Source organism: Pongo abelii, chromosome 4 (genome assembly GCF_028885655.2).
Source record: "Pongo abelii isolate AG06213 chromosome 4, NHGRI_mPonAbe1-v2.0_pri, whole genome shotgun sequence".
NCBI lineage: Eukaryota > Metazoa > Chordata > Mammalia > Primates > Hominidae > Pongo > Pongo abelii.
The window spans coordinates 81,272,388-81,289,431 of record NC_071989.2 but is presented as its reverse complement, the minus strand read 5'-3'; the positions used below and the strand labels follow the sequence as shown (position 1 = coordinate 81,289,431).

Here is a 17,044-nt window from a genome sequence, read left to right as displayed (position 1 = left end):
GTATGTAATTTTTATATGGTGTGATGAAAACAGCACTTTACCTTTGGGTCTTCTTCCCAAAACCCATAATTCTCAGTGTAATGGTGAAAAAAATTAGAAAAACCCCAATTAAGGGACATTCTACAAAATTCGTGACTAGTATTTATTAACGGCAGCTTGATCCTAATGGGATCCTGGAATAGAAAACGGAAATCAGGTAAAAAGTAAGGAATCAAAATAAAGTATGTAAGCCTGTAATTGTTCCTAAAAAATAAATTTATTTAAAAAAATTTTAAAGAATGGGAGCAACACGTATAGAATCTCTATTCACTACATGTTTGTGGAACTGATGCTAAAAGAATGTTTGCATCCATATTCAGATATGTAGAATTCAAGTCCTGCATTAAGCTCCATTGATTTTGCTTAAGTTCTTACTATGTGAAGTTGCCATGTAACTCTGAGGACACTAGTTAAAGTATACTGAAAATAATTCTGATTCACAGGAAAAAAAACAGTGTCTCCATGAGGTGAATAAGATCTCAAGAGTGAACTCCCTGAGAGGTTTCCATTTGGCACCTGTGTGGCAGATGAATCTATCTGTTAGATGGGCTGAAATTTCATTGGCAGACAAATCTCAAGAATCTGGATGAACCTACCTAGCTCATTCCAAGTTTCCTCAAGCTCTGGACACCATCAACTTTACTCTTTTTTGTTGTTTGTTTGTTTGACAGGGTCTCACTCTGTCATCCAGGCTGGAGTGCAATGGTGCAACCACTCACTGCAGCCTTGAACTCCTGGGCTCAAGCCATCTTCCCACCTCAGCCTCCTGAATAGCTAGGACCACAGGCATGTACCATGCCTGGCTAATTTTTTAAAATTTTTGTAGAGACAGGGTCTCACTATGTTGCCCAGGTTGGTCTTGAACTTGTGAGCTCAGGTGATCCTCCCACCTTGGCCTCCCAAAGTGCTGGGATTACAGGCGTGAGGCACTGAACTCAGCCCAACTTAACTCTTTATTCTGATTTTCTGTTATTTTAAATATTATGAAGAATCAACAGACTGCTTCCTAGTGGGCCTCCTATTTGACCTCTGATTATATCACTTCTCCCTATACTTGAGCGACACATCTTCAGTGAAGCCTCATAATGTAAAGAATAGATTCTGACAGCAGTGGCAGAGGTGGTGGCTCAGGCACATAGAGTCACCATGATTCTTCAGAGGCTCTTCAAGTTCTCCTCTGTCATTCGGTCAGTAGTCTCACTCCCTTTGCAGAGGAACATTGGTGTTACACAGTGGCATTTAACAAGAAACTTGATCCCATACAGAAACTCTTCGTGGACAAGATTAGGGAATACAAATCTAAGCAACAGGCATCTGGAGGACCTGCTGATACTGGCCCAGAGCACCAGCAAGAGTTGGAGAGTGAACTTATAAAGCTGAAAGCAGACAGGAATATGTTATCTAATTTCAAATTCGAAGATCCTAAATTTGAAACCATCGAAAAACCCCAGTCCTGAAGAAATAAAGTAAAAATTAATCTGGTAATTTGTCATGAATTTGTTGCACAACTAATCAGAAGTATCAGAGTAAGCATACATTTCATAACTGTCAAATGTTCTTTTAATTCTGATTCCAAATCAATTATTTGGTGATGTTGCAGGGGAAAAGGAATAAATTCTGTTGGCTTTCTTGCCCATGCTTCAAGTAAGGGGCCGTGTTTCATAAAAATGTTCTTTAAATTAGCCACTCTAAAAAGTAAAGCAAATTGTACCAATAAATTGTTAGAACTTGTGCTGCCTGGCATGAAAGCTAACCAGAATCTTAATTGCCCTAAAGTCCCTTCCAAGGAATTAGCCACTGGATACTCAGTATAAAACAAGCCTACACACACACACACACACACACACACACACACACACACACACTGCAATCAAGCTTGCTGTCCAATTATCCCTTTGTAAATGTAATTTTTTTTTTTTGTAAATGCCTGTATACATGGGTATTCTGAAGTGTTTCAACACAAGAAAAGGGGAAGAAATCCCTTAGTGGTATTATTTTAACTTTTTATAAAACAAACTTTATAGATACCATTTTCAGAATATATTTCATATTTTTCACTTGTTTCATGTTTTGTAGATTTGTTGTCGTTTTCTTAAGAGTTTCTATTTGTTTAAAGTTCATAATCTAATCATTTTATTGAAATATCAAACTAAAGGAGTCTTTAGGAATGGAATACATGAAATCTGCTTAGTCACTAAGCTGGTTTATTTGGGGTCAAGGATCTTATTTTGGAGAAGGAAAATTTAGAGTTCAGAGAAAGTACTGCCATTTTTCCCTCCCTTATTACACTTCAGAAAGTTGTAAAATGAAAGAAAAAGGTAATTTAGAATGTACTAAAGGTATGTTAGTACTAATGCCAAGCATCAGGCATCCTCATAATGCCCTTAAGACATCAGTGTAAATATCAACCCACTCCTTTCATCCCATTCTACACTTCAAAGTCCAACAAATGACCCTGTGACAGCAAATTACAGTCACTTGATTCTTCTTAATGTTCAAAAATAATTAACTTTTAAAGTTTTAATCATCTCATAAGTTGAAGTGGTTAGGAAATTTTTTCAACACTTTTTTCCCCCAAAGTTTGCCCATTTCCCACAGATCTGTGATCTCACGGGTGATAATCATTGAAAGTCTGTGAACCTAATACAAATGCACTTTCATTAATACCTTTTGTAATCAGTTGAGACAAAAGTAGAACTCCATTTCTCTAATTCCCAAAACTACTGAAAACTCAGTACGTTAGGGGTGATTTCAGCATTGCTGAGCTCCCTCAGGGATCTCTGACTGTGATTCTCAACCTTGGTTTTGAAACCTCAACAACCACAGTAAGAAAATTTCCTTGAAGTGAACAAAAAGAATAAAATTTGAGTTGGAATTTATACAAATAACTTTGCCTTCCCAATGGTTTTCTTGGGATATTTCACTGTCTCCAGCCCCTTTACTTCAAAACGATTCACTGGGAAGCTTTAGTTTGTGGTAAAGAGATAACCCCCCAACTCCCCAAAAAAAGAGAAAAGAAAAAAAGAAAGGACTGCACAGAAGCTCTGTAGCCTGGGATGTAGAGAGAGATCTGCCAAAAATTAGGATTGAAAACGTATTTTTCAGAAGAGTTCTGCTAAGGTCCCCCCCTCCCATGTTTCATGAAACATTCTTGCGGTTTCAGTCCAGATACACATGTGTTATTAAATAACAGCCAAGAGGGTCAGCTTCCACTCACAGGGGTCACAGCTTCTAAGATGCCATGCTTAAGATCCTCTTTATTTATTTTTTATTTTTTTTTATTTTTTGAGACAGAGTCTCGCTCTGTCGCCCAGGCTGGAGTGCAGTGGCGCGATCTCGGCTCACTGCAAGCTCCGCCTCCCGGGTTCACGCCATTCTCCTGCCTCAGCCTCCCGAGTAGCTGGGATTACAGGCACCCACCACCACGCCCGACTAATTTTTTTGTATTTTTAGTAGAGACCGGGTTTCACTGTGTTAGCCAGGATGGTCTCGATCTCCCGACCTCGTGATCCGCCTGCCTCGGCCTCCCAGAGTGCTGGGATTACAGGCGTGAGCCACCGCGCCCGGCCAAGATCCTCTTTAAAAACATCTCAAAACCTTATTTTCCACAGGCGACTTACAAGTGCTATTTAATAATAGCACTTTTAGTTAATATAAGAACTTTTGGTTAATATAAGAAGAGAAACTAACCTAATTAGTTCTATTATCTGGTTGTTTGCCAAACTAGCACTATTGACTGCACCATCTCCCCCCAGCTCACCACTAGCACATGTGGGCCTGGACTCTCCCAGATATGCCCACAAATGGAGATCCTGAAAACCTGTATTACATACCACCTAACATTCTGTTTAGGAGGACTGTTTCTTTGGTTCTTCCAATCATTTCCTACCGGTTTCCTTTTCCCGATGTTTTTCCTTTCGGGGGACTTTCAGGGTGGGGAGGCTTTGTTTCTCTCTCGGTCTTGTCTACAGTCATGAAAGGTCTGTGTCTTCTTGGTAAAGAAACCCGAACCTCATATCCTATTGTTTGTTTCTGTCTGTTTCTGCTTCCTTCTCTTCCCAACTGGCCTCTAGATGGTTTTTTTCTTTCTTTTTTCTGTTTTGTTTTGTTTTTTTTGGTATGAAGTCGGGTTTCCTTCCATATCCAGCTTTGGTTCATCTGTCCTCAATGCCCTCCCTCCCAGTCCCAACATCCACCAAAAGGTTGTCTTTTCCTCATCTTACATATTAGTAACAAGCAATAATAGCAATGAAGTAACCCAAAGTATTAAAGAATAGCTGTGATTTGAGCCCCTACATGTACTGATCAGGTCACTCTATAAAATCAACAATACGTATTATAAAAAGGGGGTTTGGAGGGAAATAAATACCTATGCAGAGGATCTACATTTTCCCTTTCGTCTTATAGAAGTAATCCACATGCTTTATTAAAACATAAACAAACAAAAACAAATGTACAATGTCATTTTAAGTTACTTTCTATAATGGAGCTTACTTATGGAATATGTCAAATGAATAGCACAGGACACAAATTATCTTGTTTTCATGATCACAGCTACATAAAAAAGAAATTCATGCATGAGAAAAAATGCTGGTAGGAAATATACCCAAATTTAATAGTAACTGCCTTTGGGTGCGGAAATTATAGGGATTTCTTTTTCTACTCTTTCTAAAATTCCCAATTTTTCTATTGTGAACGTTTATTATTTCTATAATTATAGAAGACTAACATAATTTTTTTCCAAGAGGCTTACTTTGCAAGATACTATTCTTAATATCTTCTCTGGCACTTGCACCAAGCCCACTCTCTACCAGCCAGACCTGGAACCGTAGATGAGGCAGTGCTTCATGCCTAGAGCTTCAAAGTACTGAGACTCTCCAAGCAGAAAGGAGGATGCCAGCCAGTGCTATCCTCATGTCCCCTGTCACCTATAGGGAGAGTCTCTATCTCCCTATCACCTTCCCTCATGGGGAAAGTCAAAACATGCTCACATAGTTCTTGTTTTGACATGTCAGTTTCACCAACCCTATTTTTCCATCCAAATAGTCATAAGATACTCAGCTTTGGCCAAATAAGTTTCATGTCCTCTTTAATCTAATGCAGACCATGAGTGATAAATTATTGCAGGAAAATCAGCTTCAGTATGAGTGTCACCACATCTGGTCTGTCACCCACAACCTCACTCACACTTTTGACATATTATTTGATGAAAGAACAGGAGCATCATGTTCCAGGAGCTTCTGTAATTCCCCCTGAGACACTGGCATTATGGTTTCACAGTCCTCAAGGAGGAACTTAACTTTTAACTGGGTATCTTAATTTCTAACCAAAGCCACATAGCTTTATTTTTTCAGATTCAACCTCTTAAAAGTAGAGTTTGCAAGATAGTGTCTAATCAAGCCATTCGCAGCTTTGCTGATTCAGTGATGGTTTATGCATCTTTGTTTGCAATTGGGATTCCAGTTTTACAGCTGAGACTCCCCATCTACTCCATTTCCCACAGGCTGTCTGCTTGTTCCTGCAAGATGTTCACTCCCCTTCTCCTTGGCACAACATTTGCTGCTGCCCAAAGGGTCCATCTGGCTCAAGTAAATGGCATTAAATGTGATTAAGAAATAGGATCAAAACTTTAAGCAGTTCCTATTTCTTTTTGAGATGGAGTCTTGCTCTGTTGCTCAGGCTGGAGTGCAATGAATGGTACGATCTCAGCTCACTGCAACCTCTGCCTCCCAGGTTCAAGCCATTTTCCTGCCTCAGCTTCCCAAGTAGCAGGACTGCAGGTATGCGCCACCATGCCTGGCTAATTTTGGTATTTTTAGTAGAAATAGGGTTTCACCATGTTGGCCAGCCTGGTCTCAAACTCCTGACCTCAAGTGTTCCACCCACCTTGGCCTCCCAAATTGCTGGGATTCCAGGCGTGAGCCACCACGCCTGGCCAAATCCTACTTCTTAATCACGTTTAGTGCCATTTACTTGAGCCAAGTGGACTCTTTTTATCTTATTTTTGGTATTGACCCATTTCATTTCATCTACCTTCTTTTCTTCTGTTTCCTTCAAATGCTTTGCCATTTTTCCCCATCCTAACTGCCCAGAATATGAAGGAATCCCACTCTGCACTATGATAGCAACAGAAGCAGATCTTAGCCCTTCAACTGATGATTCTCCCCTTCGACAAAATGCCGACCCCTCACAGCATCTGCAGGGAATGGGGCCATAACTCCTGCATTAGGCATAGATGTCAGCTCCTTGCGGAGCTAGTTCTGGGGCATCAGCTTGGATGAGCTTGCTGGTTGTTACCCACCCAAGACATTTCTCCAGCCATCATTTTCAGCTTATAAACTAATGGTAAGTGTAATTCTTGATGCCCTGAAAGGTTAATAAAACATTACAAAGGATGGGTACAAAAAAAATAGAATGAAAAAGACCTGCTATTTGATAGCACAATAGAGTGACTATACTCAATAATAACCTAATCTGTACATTTTAAAATAACTTAAAGAGTATAATTGGATTGTTTGTAAACTCAAAAGATACATACTTGAGAGGATGGATACTCCATTCCCCATGATGTGCTTACTTCATATTGCATGCCTGTACCAAAACATCTCACATACCCTACAAATATATACACCTCCTATGTACCACAACAACTTTAAAAAAATAGAAAACAATAAATGCATAAAACACTTCTAGAAGGAGAAAGAAAACACCACCACAAAGGGAACTTACTCTGTTCTGCCCTGTCCAATACAATAAAATTAGATAATTAAAAATCCGATTCCTCAGTCACATGTCACATGCTCAATAGACGTAGGTGGCCACAGGCTACTACACTGGATAGAACAGCTATAGAATGTGTCCATCAGCACAGAGGGCACCACTGGAACAGCACTTGTATCACTGATGAGGCCACATCCACACCACACAATTCTGAATAATACAAGTCAGCAAAGACTTACGCATCTATTTATCAGCATTTATCATGTGTTTATCCCACACCATTTATCAGCATTTCCTCAGAGACTGGGCAGAATAAAGCACTTACAAAATAACAAAAGAGGCCAGATGCAGTGGCTCACGACTGTAATCCCAGCACTTTAGGAGGCCGAGGCTGGCAGATCACTTTAGGTCAGGAGTTTGAAGGTGAAACCCCAACTCTACTAAAAATACAGAAATTACCTGGGCATGGTGATGGGTGCCTGTAATCCCAGCTACTCGGCAGGCTGACGCAGGGGAATTGCTTGAACCCAGGATGCAGAAGTTGCAGTGAGCCAAGATGGCGCCACTGCATGCCAGCCTGGCTAACAGAGCAAAACTCCATCTCAAAAAATAAAAAATAACAGATAACAAATAACAAAAGAGTGTTGAAGTGGCCTCCAGGGAGAGCCATTTCCTATTCCAGACTGTGTCTGACCATCTGACTATTGCTCACAGCTTGCTGTCCTGTTCTCTGTCTCAGGTTCTTTGAAAATCTGTTATAATTTCCTTTGCAAAAACTCAGGGGACTTTATTAATTCAAAAAGTTTAAATGAACCAAAAAGAAAATGCTAGCACAAAAAACACTCATCATGGTCCTTTTCATAAATCACTGGACTAAAGTTGTGCTCATTTATCTTTCTCAAATCCTTCACAGAGTTAATGATGTTACTGACAAAACACTCAGACGAGGTCAAACAACAATTTCGATAGCACATGCTTCTTGCTTACAAGTTTACAAGTTTGAAACTAGAGTGAGTTTTTAAAACCTGAAATTAAGATCATCTCAATGTTTAATACTTTTAGTAGCCTACCTCCCTCCCCCAGCAATTCATCTTAGTAAACATTCTTCAAAGCTAACATTCCCAGGAGCATGATGCAATTTGTAGCTGAGACATCCTGTGTGCGTGAGTAACAGCAATGGCCCTGACATCAGTGGCCCACGACTGCCATCTATACAGAGATGTTTGCTTTCTTTTTGCCTTCCTCTTCCCCTCTTCTGTAAGTAAATCATTACTCTTACCTTAAATAGCAAAAATATTAAGGATGTGTATATTGCTTAGTGTGGGTCTAAATTTCTGTTCCAATTTCAGTAGGGCCATATGCAGCAAGATCCTGGAAACCACCTCTGGCATGTGGCCAAGCTACTAGCAACACCATCAACCAACACCAAGGGTGCTTCCTCCTTGCTCTGCTCTACACAGCATGATTTCTGAATGGTTGTAACTGCTCTGTCGTGTGTTGGCACAGCACACCAACCACACTCCCCCAGCCTCCAGGGAGGCCCATGCACGTGTAGGCTCACGGTGACCCTGTGGGTCATCCACCTTCTCCATTAATCTCACTCTGAGCATTGATTTACTTTTTCCTGATTTCACATCAGCTTGAGCCCTCAGTCACTACCATCAGCAACACCTCACCCCTTATAACTTCTAAGACTGTCCTGCCCATGTGTGCCTTCCAGGTGTGTGAGATGCCTCAGCTTCACAGAACCAGAGGAAACCAACTGGAATGGTTCATGCTCATCTGCCTCTCACTTGTCAGCCCCAGAGGTCTTCACAGACCATCCAGGTGCCCAAACTCAGTCTCTGCTGATAGCTCAGCCTGTATCTTCAAACACCCCATTAGCTTCATTATGCTCTATTCACCTCTAAGTAACTCAAGAGATAGGGCTGGGGCCCAAATTAGCCTTGAAGAAATAGAGAGTACCTGGGAGGAGATTTAGGAAGGGGTCCTCAGGGAGTTGTGAAACAGAATATTGTAATCAGATGAGAATTCCCAGGTCAGAGGGAGGAAATACCTCTACCTTGCCAAGGGTGGAGGAACACCTGGTTCCTCTGAAAGGACACTCACATCAGACTCAAATCCCAGAACAAACATCTGGTCTTTTCCTGAGCTCAGCAGTGTAGATCACATAGGCTCAGCTCCAAGGGGACCCCACTGGGCATCAAAATGGGATTTTGGTAAGCTTGGAGATTCTAGGGCCAGGTGGAATGAAGTTATGAGTCTCGATTCCACAATCTACTCTCCACCAGTGGTTCAACTGCTTCACCTAAACCTGAGACTGGTAGTGCCTACTTCACAGGAATAACAAGGGAACATATGACAAGTCCAAAGCCAGCTACTGGCTCAGAGTAAAACTGTTCAGGAAAAGCTTTGATTGCCTTGTTTTTTAGATTGTAAATGGAGTCTCAACCTCTAGAGTCATAGTATTACAAATGATCCTACAAATAAAATTTATCTGGATGCGTTTCAGGAAATAGATAAGTTTACCAGGAAGGAATATTTTATGTTAAAATTTACTTGCTTCTTGTCCACTCTAAACCTGGATCTGGGATGCCCCTATGAGTATAGGTAAAAGCGTTATTTCATACCCAAATCTAGGCTGTGCTGGTCTTCATGTTCATTGTGTTGAACCACCAGGCTTTTGACACACTGGAAAAGATAAAGTCAGGTGGATTTTTAAAAAATTACATATATGCTACACTAATGTTTATTTTTGTGAACTAGAAAAACAACCTTGGAAAGCATCAATGAAAACATGTTACAAGTATCATCACATGTAAACAGAAAACTAGTCTTATACTTAATATTATTTAACAGCTAAAAATGAGTAATGAATCTATCCCAAGCTGAAACACACTTGAAAGCTGTACACAGATTATTTTATTCTCAGAGGACATCTCCCAGATTAACTCTTGTAATCACATTGTTGTCAAATATCTATAAACATCAAACTTCAAGTAGAAATTTGTTTTGCAGAATGTAGTCAATCACCCTGCATATACAACTACAACTCAGAAAGATAGCCAGGTTTGGTTATAAAGAATAGGGATTAAGAATTTGATAAAGAAAATGGGGCTGGGTATGGTGGCTCATGCCTGTAATCCCAGCACTTTGGGACACCATGGCGGGCAGATCACCTGAGGTCACGAGTTCGAGAACAGCTTGGCCAACATGGCAAAACCCCGTCTCTACCAAAAATACAAAAATTAGCCAGGCGTGGTGGCGGGTGCCCATAGTCCCAGCTACTCAGGAGGCTGAGGCAGGAGAATCGCTTGAACCCAGGAGGCAGAAGTTGCAGTGAGCCAAGATCGTGCCACTGTACTTCAGCCTGGGTGACAGAGCAAGACTCCATCTCAAAAAAAAAAAAAGAAAAAGAAAAAGTAAACAGAATTTCACATTATTCTGAAAGTAACTTGGGGCACATCCTTTTTTTAGTGTTTTTTAAACATTTTCATTACCACTAAATCTTCATTTCTACTTTATAGGAAGACGTGCAAAGAAGAAAGAAGCAGGGAGTCATTCATTACCTTTACATCTTCCTTTTCGGCTGCTGATCTGCTGGACACTGAATTCTTAATCTCTGCAAAAGAAATAATTATCAGGATCTGCTGATTGGAGCTTTTGTTAAGAAGAACAACAACAACTACTAGCTGACAAGTTTAAATGAGTTGCCCTGGAGCCTTCTGCACAGAGATAGGTTTTTAGATTAGGCCTCTTAAAAATCAGCTCTCCACAGAGCAGTGTCTAATAACCTGACTGTCCATACTCTGGTATTATCTGTGTGGACTAAGATGGAAACAAACCCAGGAGCTCTCACAGGAAATCCTGAGGGGGAAAAAATTATCGTTAAATAAATAAATGCCCTTGATTCCAAAGGAAGGCTGCTCACTACCAAAAGTTCTTCAAAATAGTAGATTGTAAGGACATGACTCGTACCCACCTGAGGAAATCCCACATGTCTATTTCCTCAAATACCACAGATTTCAATATGTTTTAAAAGAGCATAATTCATTATATAAGAGGTCTGGCTTTTCCTTACACATCACTGAAGGTCAAGAACACCAGCATAGCCCTCAGCTCCAACCTCAGCCCCGGGCACACCGGGTGTCCTCTTTCTGAATAAAGGGTTTCCTGGAAACAGTAGTGGTCAGGATGTACTGGGATGAAAAAAAAAAAAAAAGGTTCACCCAAGGCAGCATTTTTATCTGTGGTTTAATTGATTGGTTCTGTTCCCAAATACTCAGTTGCCCGTAAACAAGAGTCACTATTGTCTAAATAACCACCAAGAACAGGTTTGGGTCTGGGGAAAATTAAAGCACTCGATATCCCTAGCAAGGACATATGGCTGAAAGTCTCTACCCAAGATCTGCGTTACCCAACATTGTGGGGTCTCACTCCTTTTCTGGAAGTTCCACATCCCTTCCCCCACAGCCCTGCTTTATGCTGATCCTGGGGAAACGCCTGAAGTTTTCCAGCAGGTTCATTACCTAGACCTTCCCCACTCCGCTTTGTCACTCCTATTAATTTACCTAATGCCCCAAATCTGCAGGTGGATTTATTCAAGCTCTTCTCACTTCTGGGCAACAATGTTAGGAGTTATCATCCATGTTCATGCTTAGAAAATGTATAAGGTATTCATTTATATAGCTCTACATGACAAATCATAATAAAGATGACAAATTACAAGGATGGAGCTACAAGTAATAAGACCAGGATGGAGCAGAGAAACGAACAATCCTTGTCTTGTGTTTCTAAAAATCTGGACAACAATAACTTTGAATTTGCTTTGCAGAAAGCAAGTAATACCACATTTGCATGCCACAATAGTATATTGCTCTTGAATTTATAATGCATATTAGCTTCTATGATCAAACCAACAAGGAAATAGCCAGCGAACAAAGTAATAACCCCAATTTTGTGTGGTCATGTCAACTGATCTCAGCAGGGAATGAGGACAAGATCATAGTGGACACCCAGCCCAGGCAGCTTGTGTACACAGCATCCCTGCCAGACTTTAAATGCACATCCCACAGAAGGCCTCCAGGTGGCAGCAGAGTAACATCGGCATGAACGGCATTGCCAGAGGTAGGAATGTCAAAATGGGCTAATTTCACCCTTCAAGGACCTGCTTTCAAGTGCCAAAGTCCAAAACACACAGTTAAAATTAACATCTGTGTCTCACTACATAGATGCACAAAATTGATGTGAAGCACCTACCATGGTATTTGGCACATTATAAGTGTACAGTAGGGATTTGGTTTGGTTTTGAAACTCATATACTCAAATCTTAAAAATTGGGATAAGTAGGAAAGAAACCACAAAGGCGTTAAAAAAAAAAAAAAAAAAAAAGAAGGGAAGGATAACCTGGACCAGAGTTTCAACAGACACGTCTGCACAGACATCAAGAGTACAGATACATCTGCACAGACATCAAGAGTCACACCCTTTTACTTTGCCTGTTTTAGGACATTCATTCCTTTAAAGTCATCTCAGCCATAAACTCTTAAATGATCATTATATTGCATTCCTAAAGAATTCTGTACATATAGCATTTATTCAGAAGAACAGTACACATGTTATCCAGATTGCTAATGGAAAAGGCAATCTCATCTGTTAATGAAGTTTGCAGTAACAGAGGATGTGTTCACACCTGGTAGTGCATTTAGGTTCCAGCTTCCTTTCCCTTCTCAAAAGGCCAGTGAACTAGATTTATAGATTGCCATGCCTACGTTTTTCCGTGTAGTCCAGTGCAATTTTTTTCACTTCAAAACAAGTACCACAAACTATATTAAAATATGTCTTCATTAAAAATTGTACCTCATCATTTAAAAAATAACTTCCAAATGTAGAAAGTCTTTATCCAAAAAACATTGAAAAATATTTGTGATATTGTGCTGATTCAAGATAATAATGTATCTTTAATTAACCTAGAACTAAACAGAACTATATCTTAGAGTTTTCAAAGAATTTGGCATTCATTCTTATGGATTAATTAAATTGCTCTAGGAGAGTTTCTGTTAAATTAGTAGGATCCTTTTACACTAACCCACTGTACCACCAATTACACAGTGCAATCAAACCACTCATTGCTATAGCAACCTTTAGCAGTTAATGGTATCAGTAACTCTACCTATTCTGTTTTAAAGGCCTATTAATCTTGCCCTCAAGCCCACCCAGAAGTAAGGATTACTCCTCTAAATCAGACTGGCCAAACTTGACAAACATGTTTTTTTTTTTAATTGCCAAACTATAATGGAACAAGAGATCATCTCTAAGACTTATGTTTACTAGTGACACTGCACCAGCGAACAGGGTTAAGTCGCTGTAAGATTCATGCCAGTGTCTCATTAAGAAGCAGATTCGCCTAAAAAATCTCAACTCTATGCACATGTCTTACTGTCTTATTTTGCAAATAAGACCACAGAGTCTAGACTTAAGCAAATAAAAAGCTTACACCAAAAACGCAGGATGCTCGGTATTCTGATTTTAATCACCATTTGGATATGGCAGAAGAATCGTGGTCAGAGGCAGCCAGACCACCAGTGTTGTCTTGTTAACAACCAAGTCCACCACTGGCTTACATCTACAGGGTAGTGTCAAAAGCACAGGTGGAAAACCAGGATCATGCTCTCAGTTTGCTCTGCCTGCCCCCACAAATGTCGGAAAAACACCCTGATGGTAGTGTTCATAGCAGCCTCTGTGCCTCTCTGGCATACATGGTGGGTAGTTCATAGTCTTTGAATGAATCTTTTTTTCTCAATAGGCTGTAAATTCTGGAAGAGCTGGGACCAGATCGATTTCCGCTCAACCCTTGTATCCCCAGCACCAAGCTGGGTGCTTTGCACTTAACAGGTGCTGAATAAATGCTTCTCATCTCCACCTACATCTGGTGGCCCAAAATATACATAGCTGACAAGATGTGGTGGATGCTTAGACAAGCTGTGGATCAGGAAAGAGAAGGAAAATTTGCTTACTTTTTGGAATTAACTAATTGAAACACTTCCAATACTGGTGCTATTTTATCACAACTTCTGAACTGCCAGATTCATAGACAGATGAATGCTTTTCTCCTTACTTCCTCCCACCCTTCTCGCTCTGTAAGTCCAAAAGCCAACCCTTTTCCTCTCCACTTAGTAAGTATTGCTGTTTCACTACTAACTACCGCACCTGCATGTGTTGCTACAATGTTCTATCCTAGTGTACAAACTCAATTCACAATGGCCAGAGAATTAAAATGGCAAAGGCACTTGAGAGACTACTTGCCACTCTTAATTCAGAGACTGTTGCAACACTTTGAAAGTTTGTTTCAATATCCCAGTTATTCCTTCTTTTTTTCCTAAAAGCGGGACTACTAATAAGAACTTTCATTTTGCCTGCTCGGTATAAATATGAACTGGGAGCAACAATGAGGCACTTATTTACAGAAATATCAAAATGAGACTTATCAGTGAGTGAGAGCCCAACATTCCACTCAATTCAACAAGCTCCACTGGTCCCTACTGAGCAGCAGCTGGGGAGAAGAAACCAAGATGGAAGAAGAAATCCTTGGCCTCAAGCAATTCCAAAATGTGCTCCTTGGCATATCATTTTTATATTTATATTCTTATTGTTTCAGAAAGAATTTAAGACATCTTCTTTAAAATACAGGATTTTTTTTTTCATTTAAATTACTTGTGTTTTTTTCTTTTTTTAAAGACAAAAGTAATTATTTAAGACAGTGGAGAATTCCCTCCTCTTACACAGTTTTTTTGCCTGAAGGTTAACATACGATCCAATTCTGGCCAGAGTCTTAATAGAAACTTCCCTGGCACCTCTCCAAAAAAGGCTTCTATCACTAATAGAAAAAAAAAAAAAAGTTGCAGGGCAAAAGGATCTTTTTCCATTGCTCTTTTTGTCTGAATAGAGTTCAATGAAGTAATGATTTTGGAGCCACAGTAGCCCTCTTGCAACACCAGACTGCTGCAGGCCATTCTCCATGGTGTGCCTACTCTTATTGTGAAAACTTTTCTACCGGATTATCTTTTGAAGGATGGTTTTGTGGCCAACAGTCTTGAAACCGAGAAATAGTGTTTCCCATGGGGATGAAGGCAGATTTGTTTTCAGACCAGGGTAGTGAAGATAATAGCCCCTTCCAGTGCAAGGGTTGGGCAGGCTTGCTAGCAGTCTCCTTGTAAGATTTGGGATTTTTTAGTTTGGGGTTCCTCAGCTGTGACACAAACTGAGTGTGTGTGCAGCATCTATCTGAGCTGCTCAAAGGCCCCTGGGGGACTTGCTGGGCAAGGAGAACCAACGTGAATATTAAGCCCATGCTGCAATAAAGTCTTTTGTATCAAAAAAAAAATACAATAAATAAAAACTTGGAAAAAAAATTAAAAAAAAATCAATATAACTACCATTAAATGTTGGTATATACTCCCCCATATATGTTTTTATGACAGCTTTATTAAGGTATAATTCATATACCATACAATTTTCCCATTTAGAGTGTACAATTCAATGGGTTTTAGTATACTGAGTTCTGCAACCATCACCATAATCAATTTAGGACATTTTCATCACTCCAATGAGAAAGCTCCACACGCATTAGCAATCGCTCCACATTTCTCCCCAACCACCTCACCATCCTCCTTCCACACCCCAGCCCGAGGCAACCACTAATCTATTTTCTGTCTCAACAGAATTGCCTATTCTGGATATTTCATATAAATTGAATTGCACAATATGTAGTCTTTGGAAACTGGCTTCTTTCATGTAGCATAATGTTTTCGTGATTCACCCATGCTGTAGCATGTATTAGTACTTCATTCCTCTTTACTGCCAAATAGTATTCCATTAGATAGATAGAGAGATAGATAGATAGATAGGAGGTATCTACTTTGTTTTGTTTATCTATTCCTCAGCTGATGGATATTTGAGTTGTTTCCACTTTCTGTTTATTATTAATAATGCTGCAATGAACATTCTTTCAAGTAAAAGTTTTTGTGTAGATACATGTTTTCATTACTCTTAAGTATATGCCTAGGAGTGTAATTCTTGAATCATACAACTCCACGTTCGATAAATTTTTATGATACAGATTTTTACATCTCCTGAACCCCCAGCCCTACCCACCATAGAAATCTCTAAAGCAAAGAATTCAATTATGGAGAGAAGGTATCCTCAGTCCCAAAATTTGGTTGCAATTATCAATTACACAGAAGCTCTAAATCATTATACAGTTGATCCTTAAACAACACGGGTTTGAACTGCATGAGTCCACTTTTACGTGGATTGTTTCCAATAAATATATTAGTAATTTTTTTGGAGATTTTTTGACAATTTGATAAAACTCACAGACAAACCACCCTTTCCTAATCCTCCTGCTCCTCAGCCTACTCAATGTGAAGACAACAAGGATGAAGACTTTTGTGGTGGTCCAGTTCCACTTAATAAATGGTAAATGTATTTTATCTTCCTTATGATTTTATTAAGAACATTTTTTCTCTAGCTTACTTTATTATACGAATATAGTATATAATACATATACAAAATATGTATTAATCAATGGTTTATGTTATTGGCAAGGCTTCTGGTCAACAGTGGGCTATGAGTAGTTAAGCTTAAGGAGAGTCAAAGTTACACATGAATTTTTGACTGTGCAGGGGATTGGTGCCTCTAATCCGAGTTGTTCAAGGGTTAACTGCATTTTTAAATTGAAGCCATGGCATAATTTTCCTAAGTTAATCAATGGCTTGAATAAAATTAAGCAAGTCATCTTTCAAAGACATAAACAAAATTCCATTTTTACCAAACTTAGATTCTACTTCAACTCAAGAAAGAAACTAACCTTTAGCTATATTTTCAAGTAAAGATCACTGCAATTCTATTAAAATATTTAGTTGAGTTTAATACTTTTTTTTTCTCTCTAGCCTGCTTATCTGACTCAGCTAGAATAAAGTATCTATATCAGATATGAGCCAAATGTGTTGCATCTAGGTGAGCTCTGGGGAACCTCTGAGTTGTTAGCTCAAACTTACAGTGGGTTCAACCAGATGATCTCTAAAATTCTTTCCAAGTCAAACTATGATTCTTTAATCCTTTGATAAACTAAGTGGTGAGGAGAATTTTTATTTATGTGTGAGAAAATACCGATTTTTAATAATAATATACAAAATGAGTATCATATCATCATGATATCCTATCTGTATCACTGTCCCTTTAGTGATGAAGATTGTTCTTTTCTGTGACAAGGAGAAGAAAGAGG

The 17,044-nt window shown here is 39.4% G+C and overlaps 1 protein-coding gene and 1 pseudogene across 6 annotated transcripts in view; one reads left to right on the top strand and one right to left on the bottom strand.

The window, feature by feature from the left end:
* The window catches only part of ARHGEF28 (Rho guanine nucleotide exchange factor 28), a 316,787-nt gene that overhangs the window by 132,251 nt on the left and 167,492 nt on the right, over nt 1-17,044 (bottom strand). For all 6 annotated transcript variants that reach the window (XM_063723960.1, XM_054555205.2, XM_024246795.3 and 3 more), the window contains 2 exons: nt 10,329-10,381; nt 9,390-9,450 (listed from right to left, as the gene is read on the bottom strand). In XM_063723960.1, the coding sequence (XP_063580030.1) occupies nt 9,390-9,450; nt 10,329-10,381 (114 nt within the window). The remainder of the gene's footprint in view (nt 1-9,389; nt 9,451-10,328; nt 10,382-17,044) is intronic.
* LOC100437125 (ATP synthase-coupling factor 6, mitochondrial-like) lies at nt 1,186-1,496 on the top strand (annotated as a pseudogene).